General features: G+C 41.8%; 1 protein-coding gene and 1 long non-coding RNA gene across 2 annotated transcripts; both read right to left on the bottom strand.

Moving 5' to 3' along the window:
• Nucleotides 1-975: 975 nt before the first annotated feature.
• On the bottom strand, nucleotides 976-9,900 carry LOC118964320 (uncharacterized). The gene is made up of 3 exons (XR_005051367.2): nucleotides 9,779-9,900; nucleotides 9,534-9,623; nucleotides 976-2,068 (listed from the first exon to the last, which is right to left on the bottom strand). It is a non-coding gene; the product is annotated as an uncharacterized LOC118964320 (long non-coding RNA).
• Nucleotides 9,901-10,304: 404 nt separating this feature from the next.
• On the bottom strand, nucleotides 10,305-15,411 carry LOC110520506 (renin receptor). The gene is made up of 9 exons (XM_021597879.3): nucleotides 14,878-15,411; nucleotides 13,678-13,808; nucleotides 13,014-13,142; nucleotides 12,794-12,889; nucleotides 12,407-12,544; nucleotides 12,251-12,304; nucleotides 12,008-12,157; nucleotides 11,687-11,806; nucleotides 10,305-11,324 (listed from the first exon to the last, which is right to left on the bottom strand). Exons 1-9 carry the CDS (start codon nucleotides 14,927-14,929, stop codon nucleotides 11,130-11,132), a joined length of 1,065 nt encoding a protein of 354 aa, XP_021453554.1. The 5' UTR covers nucleotides 14,930-15,411; the 3' UTR covers nucleotides 10,305-11,129.
• Nucleotides 15,412-15,875: the final 464 nt, after the last annotated feature.

Raw genomic sequence — 15,875 nt, 5'->3', positions numbered from 1 at the left:
CAAAATATTAAAGATACTGTCACGTGTGCTCCCTCTCCGGCCTCTAGGTCACCAGGCTGCTCGTTATGGCGCACACCTGTCACCATCATTACGCGCGCCTACGCATCGTCAGACTCACCAGGACTCCATCACCTCCCTGATTAACTTCCCTATATATGTCACTCCCTTTGGTTCCTTCCCCAGGCGTTATTGTTTCTGTTCAAGTGTTGAGTTTGTGTGCTGTTCCTGCTTTGTTTTATGTTTGCATTTATTTATTTATTAAAACACTCACTCCCTGAACTTGCTTGCTGACTCTCAGCGCACATCTTTACTGATACCATCCGAATATTGAGTTCTCCTCCCCTCGTTTGCCCTCAGAACAGCCTCAATTCGTCGGGGCATGGACTCTACAAGGTGTGGAAAGCCTTCCACAGGGATTCTGGTCCATATTGACTCCAATGCTTCCCACAGTTGTGTCAAGTTGGCTGGTTTACTGTTCTTGATAAAATTGGGAAACGGTTGAGTGTGAAAAACCCAGCAGCATTGCAGTTCTTGACACAAACCGGTGTGCCTGGCCCCTACTACCATATCCTGTTCAAAGGCACTTCAATCTTTTGTCTTGCCCATTCACCCTCTGAATGGCACATACACAATCCATGCCTCAATTGTTTCAAGGCTTAAGATCCTTCTTTAACCTGCCTCCTCCCTTTCATCTACACTGATTGAAGTGGATTTAACAAGTGACGTCAATAAGGGATCATAGCTTCACCTAGTCAGCCTGTCATGGAAAAAGCATGTGTCCTTAATGTTTTGTACACTGTGTATAACCATACCAATTGTAACCAGGCTGTAATTTCATGTTGAAGTTATGTAAGAAATGTTTATGATTCATAGCACTTCTTGATCATTTTTAATGTTCGTTAGTGAGTATAGTACCTAATAGCTCAATGGATATTCTGGGAACTTATATGCCTACAACACAATAAAAGACAAGTCGACCAGATAGTTTAAGTTTTTATTAGGGAAGCTGCAGCAGGGGCATCAGAACAGCTCAGTCCCTGGGTGGAGGGGTTGGTGAGCAGGTCGTCACACGCTGCAGCCATAAAGGGTCATCTGGTGTCAGAGGTTAAACAGAGCTCACTGGACCCAATATTAACCTGAGATCAGTGTTAATGAAAATGTCATAACTTCACACAATCTTCACACTGACTTAGTGACTGAAAGTTGGAATTACAGCAAGTATCTCAGCTTAGTATTTGGTCCACTGAGTATGGGCACACTGGACAGAGGCTGGGACAACAAGGGCATGACAACATAAAACATTTTCAGTTGGAGGGCTGTTAAAGAATATCTTCTATAGATCAGTAAATGATCAACTTTTTATTGCGATATCGTATTAGCATTCTTGGGTTCAGAAACCTACACAACGTAAATTAAATGGAATGACTTCTGTCATAATTTGGTCTCAAAACTAGTCATCATTATGGTCGTAGTGACATTTTCTATGGGAATGCTTTGATTAAGGTCAGCAAAGTTAAGTAAGAGCATGTTGGGCTATACAAAAAAGTGATCAAAGTTTATTGGTTGCGTACAGATTTGCAGGTGCAGCAAAATTCTTATGTTTCTAGCTCCAACAATGCAGTTATATCTAGTAATACAATACATAATCCAAACTTTTGAAGAAGAAATTAAGACGTATCAGAATAATGTATGCGAATGTAGAATTTCCCTGATTAACGTACAAAAGTTTTTTTCTGGGTGTAAGTAACAATACTAGAAATGTTCTGAGCAAACAAGGTAAGAAATAAGACAAACAAATCTAAATACTGCAAAGTTGTCAGGGAGCGAGGAACAAGGCGACTGCGTCTCAACATACAGTTCTGTGAATGCATCCTTTTCAAGACATGCTTAATAATAAGTTATTGGTCCCAGCCAGTTATCCAGTGTGACCTTTAACCTCAGGATCCGCACTTCTGCACGGCTGTCTCTGACGACGCCGGGCCGCCGTTGGCGATACCATCATCAGGTTCAGGGGTCATTACGGCCGCCGGTGGATCAGAACCTGATGTCAACTGCTCCTTCTTAAAGCCTGAGGAGACAGGAAATAAAGAGAAGTAGCACACACACATGTTCTATGTAAAGGTTATGCAAAGGGCAAACAAGGTTTAGTAGACCAGCGCCAAAATTGATTTAGTTACCAAAAGATGCAATTAGCCTGCCTAATCGTAGTGACTGATAATGCTTTATAAATCCTAGCCGTACATAGCTGGTTATCAAACAAGAGCTCAAGAAGTATCCAATTGTCAAAACAGTTGCCTGACACAGGGTAAACGTTAGACGTATTTTAAAGACATATGGAGTGACCTTAGAGTGTTATTATAGAAGTTGCTACACAGATCTAAGAAATGTTGTCCAACCAGGGTTTAGAGATTAACCTTCTCAGCCGGTGCTTAAAATGTGGAGATGCAATAAGCTAATTGAAATTAGAAGACTTAGCCTGCAAGCCATGGGATAACTCAGTCTCTGATAAGGGAACCTATTACCAGTGCCAGCCTGCCCATTGGGCAAAAACTGGTTGAATCAACATTGTTCCACTTCATTAAATAATAATAATAATAATAATAATAAATGTGATGACGTTGAATCAATGTGAAAAACTGATTGGATTTTCAAAAATGGAATTTAGTCTTTTTCACCCAACTTTGAACATAAATCCAATGTCATGGTGAAATGTTTCGTTGATTTCAACAGAAACAGAGGTTGAACGGTCTGTGCTACATATCAGTGGAATGTATCAATGGCCGATATTGCCCTATTAAAATGTATACATGCAGTAAAGAGGGTAATGAAACGCAGGGCTCTATTCAATGTGGATTGATGAACTACAGATTGCGTGATAGAGATGTAAAGGTCATTTCTGACTGAGCTGACATAGGCAGCGAGTTAAAGAGCCTGCAGACTGTGGGGGAAAACACAAGGAAGTGGTTATTGGCGGTTCTAATTTTTGATTTATGTGTTCTAACAGGCCCACAATATGGTTATTAAAATCAAATATGGATATATTAAGCTGTTTATGCAGCATAATGTTGTGTTTTAACTTGAAATGTACTTATTCCCGTCACTATATAATAACTTATTGATTACGTTACATGTATGATAAGGCAGGCCAGCTGCAGGGCAATAGTATCTGATAAGGCAGGCCAGCTGAAGGGCAATAGTATCTGATAAGGCAGGCCAGCTGAAGGGCAATAGTATCTGATAAGGCAGGCCAGCTGAAGGGCAATAGTATCTGATAAGGCAGGCCAGCTGAAGGGCAATAGTATCTGATAAGGCAGGCCAGCTGAAGGGCAATAGTATCTGATAAGGCAGGCCAGCTGAAGGGCAATAGTATCTGATAAGGCAGGCCAGCTGAAGGGCAATAGTATCTGATAAGGCAGGCCAGCTGAAGGGCAATAGTATCTGATAAGGCAGGCCAGCTGAAGGCAGGCCATGCCTAGTAGGAGGTTATAAACACATGTGCTTGTGTAATCATAACCAGGGCCGTTACGTTAACTGTATTTCCGCCACACCGGTGATCACGAGTCATGACGCCAGTCAAATTCCACGTAACCGTTTAGTCACAGTAAGGCTTCTCCAAGCTCTGATGCTGCTGATAGTCATTAGTAGTCCACCAAACTTGTTAACTGCTTGTTCTCAGCACTCTATTGTCCCTCTAATCACTCTGACATCAATGCAAATGTAATCAAAAATCTTATCAAACACTTCATGAGAGCCCATGAGCTCATGTTGCGCAAAATTATAGGCTATGCAATTGCGCAAAAGAGAAGGATCACATCAGCTTTCTATAGGCTAGGCCTACTATATTTATTTCTTAACTTTCCTAATATTAAGCACACTGCTTCTCTTTACAACAGGAGTCTAGACTACATGTCTGGCATGAAATGAAAATGAACAGTGGGAAAAGCGTCCTCCATTCGCTTTTTAAGTTCATAGATGACGTGTTTTTTCCCTCTGCCCCCATTTCGATACAGGTGCATGATAATGGTCCATTCTAAATCAAAACTCATTTTACAAATATATTATTTAGTAAATGTAAAGACAAGATTAAACCAAGAATAGTTTGATGGGTGACAATATTAGCCAATCACATGTGAATGATGCCCAGCTTAAGGCAAGAAACATTGCATGCCTTGTTTTTGTGACTTTTTGTAGTCATAGTCGCACACTTCATGTAGTCCAGCCCATAGGCCTATATGTTTTGAGAAGGTTTTTATCACAACTAAAGTGGCCAAATAACTTTAAATGAAGCACATTAATCCACTTTACAGTGGATGTAGAGCCTAACTGGCATACAATATCCAGCACCTGAGTTTCAAGTTTGGGGAACAATTTTCAAATGCATCTTTATAATAAAAGCATTTACCTGTATAATCACATTTGTGGTCACATTTGAGAATGGTGTTTTCTGCTAATGGAACATTTGCTCTTATATCCTACTGCCGTGAAGAACTGCCGTGTGCATTGCTGGGCTTATAATGTGAAGAAATACCCTAATAGTTTATAAACGTTTTAAGCTAAATGTTCTGATCTGTTGCGTCAGGCTCATTGCATAAAAACAGGTTTTTTGATGCTAGTGGTTGTATTCATTTGGGATCTATCGTGTCCCACAACTGTCCCAGACTATGTTGGGAATATTTATTTCTCGCACAGAATAGGTCAACTTTTGTACTACAGGGGATAGTAGATTGACAAAGGATAGTGCTTCTGCTGTTCGTTAGGTCTACTCATCTTGTTGGCTGACGAAAAGCAAATGTGGACAGTTCTTCCAATATCTTCAATATGAGCCTCGGAATTGGATAAGGACGCGCTCAGTTGCGTTCACGATGGGTCTGTCTTGTAGCCTGTGAGAAAGACCAGATCGATCACGTGACAGAGTCATGTGAGTGAGAGGTGCTTCAGCACGCAGCCGGGAGGAGGGAATGATCATTATTATATTCAGCCCAAGGGTCCAAAGTCCCTTGGGAATGGATGTTTTTGGGGGCATTACAACCACAAAGGGGATGTAGCCAGGAAATTGCTTGTCAAATTGTGAATGAGAGACTGATGAAGTGTGTGAAGCCTGCACAAAAAAAAATTATAACGTATTACATCTTTCATTGTAAATACAATAAATGTGTAAATACAATTTAAAAATGTAAAATATTTAACCTGCTCCAAAATAACTTCAGAGTCACGCTCATAAAGTGTATAATAGTTTCCCCTTCTTTATCACAGAAAAGGCAGATGTCTAAATTCATGGATTTAGAGGACAACTGCAAGGGTATGTTTGTGCAAGATTTTAAAGTTAATTTATTTGACTTTATTTGATATACAAAATGTGTGAGGGAGCAATCAAGCTCTCTTCCATTCAATTTCAGTAGCATATGCATTCCAGAAGAATTTCCCTCAAGGAGATATCTTGTTCTTGGAGTTAAAAAGTAATTACATTTGTTTTCCAGCTGGGGGAAACAGAAGTTGTGCACCTATCTTGCCATTTTCTCCAAAACACAAATTACATTTAATTAATTGAGTAAGTCCTGAAGGTATTGTTTTGCATATAGAATAACATTCTTTATAACGTATAGGGAAGGTCTATTTTTCTAAAGAACTTTCTATAAGAGTATATTTCCTTCTTTATCAAATAAATCAATTAATTCTTATTTCTATGGTTGTAAGGTAGTTTAGCTCGGTGGCATTGTTCGGTAATGCCAGTATACTTAACAATGGTATTGTTAAGTGGCGCCATTGTTCTAATCTATGCCATAGATGTAGTTAGTTCTGTGGCATTGTTCTAATCTATGCCAGTGTAACGGATGTGAAACGGCTAGCTTAGTTAGCGGTGCGCGCTAAATAGTGTTTCAATTGGTGACGTCACTTGCTCTGAGACCTTGAAGTAGTAGTTCCCCTTGGCTTTTGTGGAGCGATGGGTAACGATGTTTCGTGGGTGACTGTTGTTGATGTGTGCAGAGAGTCCCTGGTTCGCGCCCGGGTATGGGCGAGGGGACGGTCTAAAAAAATACTGTTACACCAGAGGTAGTTAGCTCTGTGGCATTGTTCTAATCTATGCCAGAGGTAGTTAGCTCTGTTGCATTGTTCGGTAATTACAGCGTTCTTAAAGCTGCAATATGCAACTTTTTGGGTGACCAGATTCACATATAAATGTGAGTTATAGATCTGACATTCACACAGTAGTAATTCAATATTAAACTGATTATGGCAGTAGGCAGATTATGCAATAGCCATGTTACTAAATATTAAAATCAAAGAAGACATACAGATGAAGTCAGAAGTTTAAATAAACAAGTTAATGACTCCAACCTAAGTGTTTCAACCACTCAACACATTTCTTGTTAACAAACTATAGTTTTGGCAAGTCAGTTAGGACATCTACTTTGTGCATGACAAGTAATTTTTCCAACAATTGTTTACAGACAGATTATTTCACTGAAATTCGCTGTATCACAATTCCAGTGGGTCAGAAGTTTAGATACACTAAGTTGACTGTGACTTTAAACAGCTTGGAAAATTCCAGAAAATGATGTCATGGCTTTAGAAGCTTCTGATAGGCTAATTGTCATCATTTGAGTCAATTGGAGGTGTACCTGTGGATGTATTTCAAGGCGTAACTTCAAGCTCAGTGCCTCTTTGCTTGACATCATGGGAATATCAAAAGAAATCAGCCAAGACCTCAGAAAAAAAAATTGTAGACCTCCACAAGTCTGGTCCAATTTCCAAATGCCTGAAGGTACCACGTTCATCTGTACAAACAATAGTATGCAAGTATAAACACCATGGGACCACGCAGCTGTCATACCGCTCAAGAAGGAGACGCATTCTGTCTCCTAGAGATGAACGTACTTTGGTGCGAAAAGTGCAAATCAATCCCAGAACAGCAGCAAAGGACCTTGTGAAGATGCTGGAGGAAACATGTACAAAAGTATCCACAGTAAAACGAGTCCTATGTCGACATAACCCGAAAGGCCGCTCAGCAAGGAAGAAGCCACTCCTCCAAAACTACCATAAAAAAGTCAACTGCACATGGGGACAAAGATTGTACTTTTTGGAGAAATGTCCTCTGGTCTGATGAAACAAAAAAAAAAAAAGTGCAAATCAATCCCAGAACAGCAGCAAAGGACCTTGTGAAGATGCTGGAGGAAACATGTACAAAAGTAGCCACAGTAAAACGAGTCCTATGTCGACATAACCCGAAAGGCCGCTCAGCAAGGAAGAAGCCACTCCTCCAAAACTACCATAAAAAAGTCAACTGCACATGGGGACAAAGATTGTACTTTTTGGAGAAATGTCCTCTGGTCTGATGAAACAAAAATAGAACTGTTTGGTCATAATGACCATCGTTATGTTTGGATGAAAAAGGGGGAAGCTTGCAAGCCGAAGAACACCATCCCAACGGTAAAGCACGGGGGTGGCAGCATCATGTTGTGGGGGTGCTTTGCTGCAGGAGGGACTTGTGCACTTCACAAAACAGATGGCATCATGAGGCAGGAAAATGATATGGATATATTGAAGCAACATCTCAAGACATAAGTCTGGAAGTTAAAGCTTGGTCGCAAATGGGTCTTCCAAATGGATAATGACCCCAAGCATACTTCCAAAGTTGTGGCAAAATGGCTTGAGGACAACAGTCAAGGTATTGGAGTGGCCATCACAAAGCCCTGACCTCAATCCTATAGAACATTTGTGGGCTGAACTGAAAAAGTTTGTGCGAGCAAGGAGGCCTACAAACCTGACTCAGTTACATCAGCTCTGTCAGGAGGAATGGGCCAAAATTCACTCAACTTATTGAGGAAAGGCTACCCGAAACGTTTGACCCAAGTTAAATAATTTAAAGGCAATGCTATCAAATACTAATTGAGTGTATGTAAACTTCTGACCCACTGAGAATGTGATGAAAGGATTAAATGTCAGGAATTGTGAAAAACTGAGTTTAAATGTATTTGGCCAAGGTGTATGTAAACTTACGACTTCAACTGTACACCTGGTTCTTTACACTCTAAACACCTTAAATCGGCGATTCGAACTTAGAATCAAATATGCTTCCCAAAAATAACATTGTCACTGTGGTAGAATAGTAGTTTATTTTGATTGCCGACTTTCTGCATTCATCAGGGTGCCACCAGGTTTCACGTGTCCATGTAAACAGGTTAATTTGGGGAAATCTTTATTTTTTGCAAAGCATGTAAACTTTAATCGAACTATGATATTAATCTGACTAGCCACTATAACCCGATTGTGTGCATGTAACCATAGTAATTGAAAGCAAGTATAAGAAGGGGTAGATCTTTATTAAATGTGTCATTCAGTCTGACACAGAGTTTATGATAAACACGTTTCCTAATTCATTGTGATATGACATATAATGCCGCCTAAAAAAATCCATGCGTTATTTGTACAGAAGAGAGTGCTCTACAATCGGAGTAGATGGCTAGAGTGAATTTACGAACGCACCCAAAGATACGCTGTCTAAAAATCGCTCGACCTTTTCCTGGTTGCTAAAATTCTAATTGTTCACCTAATTTCAGTTTGTGATAAAACAAAAATTATGTATTTTCAGCTGGTGTACAAAACCGAAAGGAAGACGCAAAAACACATCTGAAGAGTTCGTAAGAGTTCTTTGTGATAAAACAAGAGCTGACATACAAATCATTAAAATCCAGACAGAAAATATTTACACAAAAAGCAATCTAATATCACACAGTCAAAACTCACCGTCGTTTAGTTAAGTTCACCATTCTGCGATTCTCACTGTTAATTAACATCAGGCGTTTCAACACAAAGGTTCAAAAATGATGTATTTTCATCTGGTGTACAAAACTCTTAAGAAGTGTTTTTGCGTCTTCCTTTCGGTTTTGTACACCAGCTGAAAATACATAATTTTTGTTTTATCACAAACTGAAATTAGGCGAACAATTAGAATTTTAGCAACCAGGAAAAGGTCGAGCGATTTTTAGACAGTGAATCTTTGGGTGCGTTCGTAAATTCACTCTAGCCATCTACTCCGATTGTAGAGCACTCTCGTCTGTGTGCCAGAGCGCAAAATAACTGATGAATTTACGAACACGGAACACCCATTGAATATGAACAGTGTCAAACGTCGGCAAAAAAAAAGGTATTACATTGTTGCCAGCAGCACAGCTAGTCACTAACGCTCTAGATAACATAACAGCCTAAACAGCTCTGTCATGGTGAGTAAAATGGTCAGTGAGGTGTTCTGTCATTTGTGTCTGGAAGTAGCTGACAAGCTAGCCAACTTTAGCCAGTTAACGTTCGGTCAGACCCTTCTCGACCAGCGCGTTCAGTGAGCGCTCTGAACGCTCCGAGAATGAAACGCTCTGAATTTACGAACAACCCAAAGTGCACTCTGACACACTGGAAGCAATTTACGAACGCACCCTGTACTACGGCATTGTTAGGTAACGCAAGTGTTCTTGCATGGCATTGTAGATAAGTTGATAACAATCAGCATTGTTGCATATCTATGGCATTACTGTTCTTACCAATAACACCACATGGTGTGAAGATGGGCTTCTCCTCTTGCTCTCCCTCAGCAATGTGGGCCCGAATCTTCCTCACCGTCCAGATGCTGGCTGAAAGATGGAGAGAATGAGACAGATAATTATTTGCAAAACATTATTGAAATGACACCTCACAATATTTCATTGGCATAGATGTGTATAGCCTGAGTAACATGACTTCATATATGTTACTTTGTAACAACTAGAATGAAGAAATCGGCGCGCACCTTTGATCAGCAGTCAGACCATGGCGCGAGAGTCTGTTCTTCTTTCTCCTCAGAAAATTGATGTTTTTGTCGCCAGATAGAGGGATTTCTTTTAGTAGTACAGTCGATCTGCTGTTACCAAACCTGTTACCAAACCAGTTACACAAAAGCACACCCAATTACGTATCCGGATAACCTTAGAGGTGGAGTTTCAGGAACTCGTCTCTCTATTGGAGCAGATAGCTACACGGCTTCACTGATTGGCTACTTCTATATGGCGCAATAGTTACGTCTGACCTAGTCTCGTGATCTGCTTATGTATTGGATAAGTGAATTGAGGAGTATTTTTGGTGATGGTAAACATGTCATACATATCACTCTGAATTAGAAAACGTGTTTATGATAAACTCGTGTGACACATTTACTAAAACTAACTGTGGGACAATTTGTCCCAGGTCATTTGTGCCAATGTATCACTGGTTCCTGTAGACTATAGTGGTTTAATAAACATGAGAATTCAATTTGCCGATTGAAGTACACAAACTTATGATTTTAAATCATTTATTGCCCATACTGTACATAATATTTTCTTGTTTCATATCGTCCACAACTGCAAAATTCATGCAACATGCCAGTGAATATTACAGACCTCACCATACCAATACAGCAGTTTATTCAAGATATTTGCATTTCTAACTTCAATATATACACATTTCACTTTAACTTAAGTTTTATATCTCAAAAAATACAATCATTTACATCACACACACCATATAATTCTCAGTCTTTCAGGGCATTACAATAATTTGTATTTTATTTTTACAAAAAATAACTGGACATTTTCAATCACCAAGGAAGTAGGACAACTACTGTGGACACTCAAAATAAATGTGAAGTGTGGGCTAGAAGGTACATGACTAGGCTTCAGACACAGCTCTACAGTGTTACAATTCTGTATAGTCAACCTTTGCAGTATTTACCAGTGACATTACAGTGAACTGCACCTCACATACATCTCATACATATTGGATTAAACTATTACCTCCACCTGAACAACTGCTATTCTGATGTCTACTCCTCAGTCCACAATCAACCCCTATAACCTTGTGTATATCTGAGAGTTTGGATAGGTATACGCTATTTGGTTTATAATTAGTTCGACCATGGCTTATATACCAAGCTGGGTGGAATTATTTTCACCATATTGCTTATACCTATCCAACTCTCTCAGATCTAAACAAGTACCTAGAGAGTAGGGGGTAAGACTCCAAGGCCCCACATCTTTATTTTTCACACAAAACAAGAAAAACAATAAACTTCCACTAGGATAGGAGAGGGCTAATTGGAGGGCTGGAGTGTTGCTGGGCAGACTTCAGTCCAACCTGATCTTCTGATTGGTCATCCTGTAGATAATGCTGTCATATCCTGGGTCCATGTTCCACAGATTGTATGAGATGACAATGACAGCCAAGGCAAGGATGATCATCAGCCATAGCACGATGTTGAAGATCACTGCATAATTAAAGTTATATTTATAGGCCAGGTTATAGGGACTGCCAGGGTTACTCTGTGTGATGAGGAGAGAAAGGAGGAAAGAGAGAGAGGATTTCAGTAGTTGCAAATCTCATCTATGAAGTATAGAATTTCAGACACATCTAAAAATGCTCATGGTTTGATACATAAATATATACAACAGAGGAGGCTGTTGGGAGGAGCTATAGGAGGACAAGTTCATTGTAATGGCTGGAATGGAATAATTAGAACGATATCAAAAATATAGAAAACACATTGACTCCGTTCCATTCCAGCCATTACAATGAAATTGTCCTCCTATAGCTCATCCCACCAGCCTCCACTGATCCATCGATATGTACATAAAACATAAAAACATAAGATCTGGGCAGATGAAGCTAATATAAACAAACATACAATCTGTTTGGACTCCAGGATGGAGCGGGACTTCCTGGTCAATGGTGCCTCAAAGCTCTTCACCGTGACAACCTCGACCACCGCACTGTCACCATAGAGACCAAACACATCCTCACCAAACTACAGCACAGGAGAGAGAGAGCAAAAGAGAGCGAGAGATGACAAACAGGTGGTCACGTATAGCGATGAAACACTACTCGTGCCACTGCCACTAAACATTTTATTTGATATATAGATGCCCCCAGGAAGCCCTTCCCCCCCTCCCCCCACAAACTCTGCCACCGCTGCTGAAAAAAATCCTAGGGGAAACACTGTATTTACCTTCTGTAGGACGTTGGCCAGGATGGCGGTGGCATCTCGATACTGTGGGGAGTCCTGTCCGTAGCGACGGCCCAGCTCCTCCAGGCCAGACAGCTCCAGGGAGTACAGGTCAGGGGAGTGGTCCTGGGCCAGGTGCCGGTGTCTCTGCAGCTACATGAGGGTGAGGGGGTTAGCCACAACAGATGACCAGCGTTGAAATTATCCAATTCCCCTGTGCCCAACAAACAACATATTCAGTCTTACCAGGGCAGTGATGTCATGCAGAACCTGGACCTCAGACAGGAAGAGCAGATCAGCCTATAAGAAGAGAGGAAGAAGGTCAGAGTTCAGAGATCAACCAACCCTTATTCACTTTAACCGAGGGACGCAGATAGAACCAGCACTAGTTATGCATGTTACCTCAGCGTTGCGGTTGAGGGAGTTAAGTGGCAGGGAGGCCAGCACGGAGCCATCCTGGGAGAGACGAGAACGGATCTGCTGCAGGGTCACAGGCAGGTCCTCAAACACCGCGTTGGCCTTCCCCAGCATGTACAGCCTCTGTAGACACACGTAGACACACACACAATAATGGCACCGGAGGGGATGGCTGACGTTTTACGGGCTCCTAACCAACTGCATTGTTGGTTAAGGGCTTGTAAGTCAGCATTTCACAGTAAGGTCTACTACACCTGTTGTGTTCAGCGCACGTGACAAATACATTATTATTTGATAACATTACTATCCCCCTGCACATACAAACCCTCTGGAAAAAATAAACCTTTCCACATGTGCTGGTCCATACAGTACCTCCTCACTAGGGGCCAGCTGGAGGACCACAGGAGTGTCCTCAGCAAAGAGAGAATGAACCGTCTCAGCCACACTGTCCAGGTTGAAGGGTACCGGCTGGAGGAGAGAGGGAACAAGGGAAGAGTTATTAATAATAGAGCCTTGGTGAAGAATCTCATTCAAATTAGAACATTGCTGCTGCTCAACCATCACCTCTGATGGGGAGCCTGGCCTCACTCACGTTCTCCAAGGGATAGGAGGCCACATTCTGGGGCAGGGCCAGGCTGTCCACCCCCCTCACCACCACCAGCACGTTGGCCCTGGGACGCTGGAACAACTGACCTGCCCGGAGGCCAGGCCAGGAGAGATCCTACAAACACAGATGTTAGAGTATCATGTAAAATACCAGAAGCTTGCGCACCTGTTCAAACATAGGATATGCGCCTGTGTGGGTCTTCACTGGTGCAAGTGGACCCGATATACCTGAGACCCAACCCCCAAATTCAAACTTATGCTATAGGCTATGCAGAGCTGTGGTCAGGTCCACTCTGGTCTATCAGCTGTAGTTACATAGACCCGATGACAATCAAACAGGACCTGACCCGGACCCAAGGGACATTTAGTTTATGCAAATACGGTTAATTTATTGACATATAGAAGGCCTGGTCAATATAATATAAAGACCTATTTGTTAAGCAGAAGAGCAACTTGGCTGATAAACATAATGTTGGGGTCCAATCGGGTGTGGTCGATACTGTTAGGGTATGGGTTAGGTCAAGTTGTCTTCCGGTCCGATTGTTCTAGGGTCTGTTTGAGTCTCCATTGTATTTTTTTCAATGATCGGGTCAGGTCTGATTGTCATCAGGTCCTGGTCCAAATTGTTGGACCCTAAAGTGTGTGTGTACCTCCTGGACAGAGAACCCCATAGTCAGAGCCACCATATCTGGAATCTTCTCCCCAGAGATTGGCCAGTCTCCCTTTTGGAAGGACACGTACTCTGGGGCCTGCAATATGGTGAGGCTGTCCCCCTGAACGCCTGAGGGAAAACAGAAGGAATTGGTTTGGTTCAAATAATATTGTCTATAAACAACCTACTTATCAAAGCTAGCTACTGTTTGGAGTTCAATACGGTGTAGGTGGAGGGGACACCAGGGCCACATAATGACTTTTGGAGGTTCATCTAGGTGGGTTCTGATAGTATGGTGTTGCCATTTGCTCCCACTTGCCTGTTAATTACAAACTGTGAAAGACAGCCATTTCATGAATGGGAATGCCAGGCTACAGGAGCTAGTTAGTTAGCCGGAGTCTCGTGACTGGGAAAGCAGAAGGATTTTTGAGGAAGTTAAGAGAATATGGTGTGTATTCATTAGTTGGATGCCAATTTAAAACGTTTTGTCAGTTGCAAACGTTTTGCAATAGTAACTATAGGAACCAAACCGAAGCAAGTAGAACGAAACGTGGAGGGACCGACCTGAATTTTTCCAATAGAAACTCTCGTTATCGTTCAAATCGTCTTCCGTTTGGAGTAAACGATTTGCAACACACCAAACGTTTAGCAACAGAATCCGACTAATGAATGCTGTATGTCACGTGATACAGCTGGCTAGCCGAGACGATCCCCTGTGAGTCTGGTTAGTAAGACAGCTTACAATGAACCATAGCCATATTGCTAGATAGTGTTGTGCACAACAACAGACGGGGTAAAACTGCAGGAAATGGCTCATCATGTTAGCTCATGTTTTGTCGTTCCAGTTCGGTGGTTGTTGCTGCCAGGCGGTCAGGCTGTCAAGTTAGCTTACTAGCAAGCTAGGGAAATTAGCCCAACTAAAAAGCAGTATTTAATCGTTAACATATTTATAAGGGAAAGACACGGCTTGCCACAAATTGCCAACAATATTTATATCAACACGATTGGAAGTGTTCTTTAAAGTCATTTCTTTAGCGTTAACGTTAGCTAGCTAAAACGGTTAGTGCCTCTTAGCTAACGTTACCGTTTTCATTAATGCAAATGACTCGTTAACGTTATAGCATCCCCATGAGATCATTTCCAGAAAACGATCTACATCAGTAGCTAAATAATCATATATAAGATTTCCAATTTTTACCTGCCGTAAAAGCCGAGCAGAAGATAAACGCTACGCTGAATAAAGTCTCCATCCTTCGGCGATTTTCCAGCAACACAATTCCCCTTTTGCTCTAACGTAGATCAGATGACTCGCGGGTCACGTATATCTTCTTCGTGTGGCTTTCCGGAAGAATAGACGCTGTGTTGTGTTTTGCTGCTTGTCGCAGGTCAGAGTGCGGATTGCACATTTTGGTCACAAACAACAAGAAAAAGGGGCATGGGAGAGTCTTATATTGCACCACTATCTAACCCTGCACCTATACACTACCCACTACTTTCGCCCAAAAAGGTCCTACACCATCTTCCTATAGACCATCAGCACTTAAATCTCTCACCCCCAAATATTCCCCTGCTGCTGCAACTACCACGTATATCTTCTGTGATTTTCGCACCAACGGCACAGTACATTTGATCACCATGGCTATAAATACAAGAAATCAGCGATCTAAGGCACTGCATCTCAGGGCTAGAGGCGTCACTACAGACACCCTGGTTCAAATTCAGGCTGAATCACAAACGGCCGTGATTGGGAGTCCCATAGGGTGGCGCACAATTGTCCCAGTGTCGTCCGGGTTTGGCTGGTGTAGGCCATTATTGTAAATACGAATTTGTTCTTAACCGACTTACCTAATTAAATAAATAAAATACTAAAACTCATCCTCTTTGGACCTCTCTTTTCAGGCTGACTCACTGGGGGACTCACAGTCGAATCACTCACCCTTGGGCTATCCTCTAGTCTCTTCATTGCCTCAGTATAGGAACATTTGTGCCCAACTCAAACTCTGGCAATCTCAACCTGTCGCTCTCTCACCCGTGCATGTTGACACACAGTGCTTTCTCTATCCCAACTGTACACTCCCTCTGACTATGCCCTCCTGCAACTTTCTCACATCTTGGGATCTCCCTTCTACACACTGCTGCAACATGTCAGAATCCTTGGCACCTATAAACCACTGTAGCGGGTTCGGAAACATAGGC

Source organism: Oncorhynchus mykiss, chromosome 3 (assembly GCF_057628025.1).
Source record: "Oncorhynchus mykiss isolate SJ-2025 chromosome 3, ASM5762802v1, whole genome shotgun sequence".
Lineage (NCBI taxonomy): Eukaryota > Metazoa > Chordata > Actinopteri > Salmoniformes > Salmonidae > Oncorhynchus > Oncorhynchus mykiss.
The sequence above is the reverse complement of the archived record's forward strand: the minus strand, read 5'-3'. Positions and strand labels throughout refer to the sequence as shown.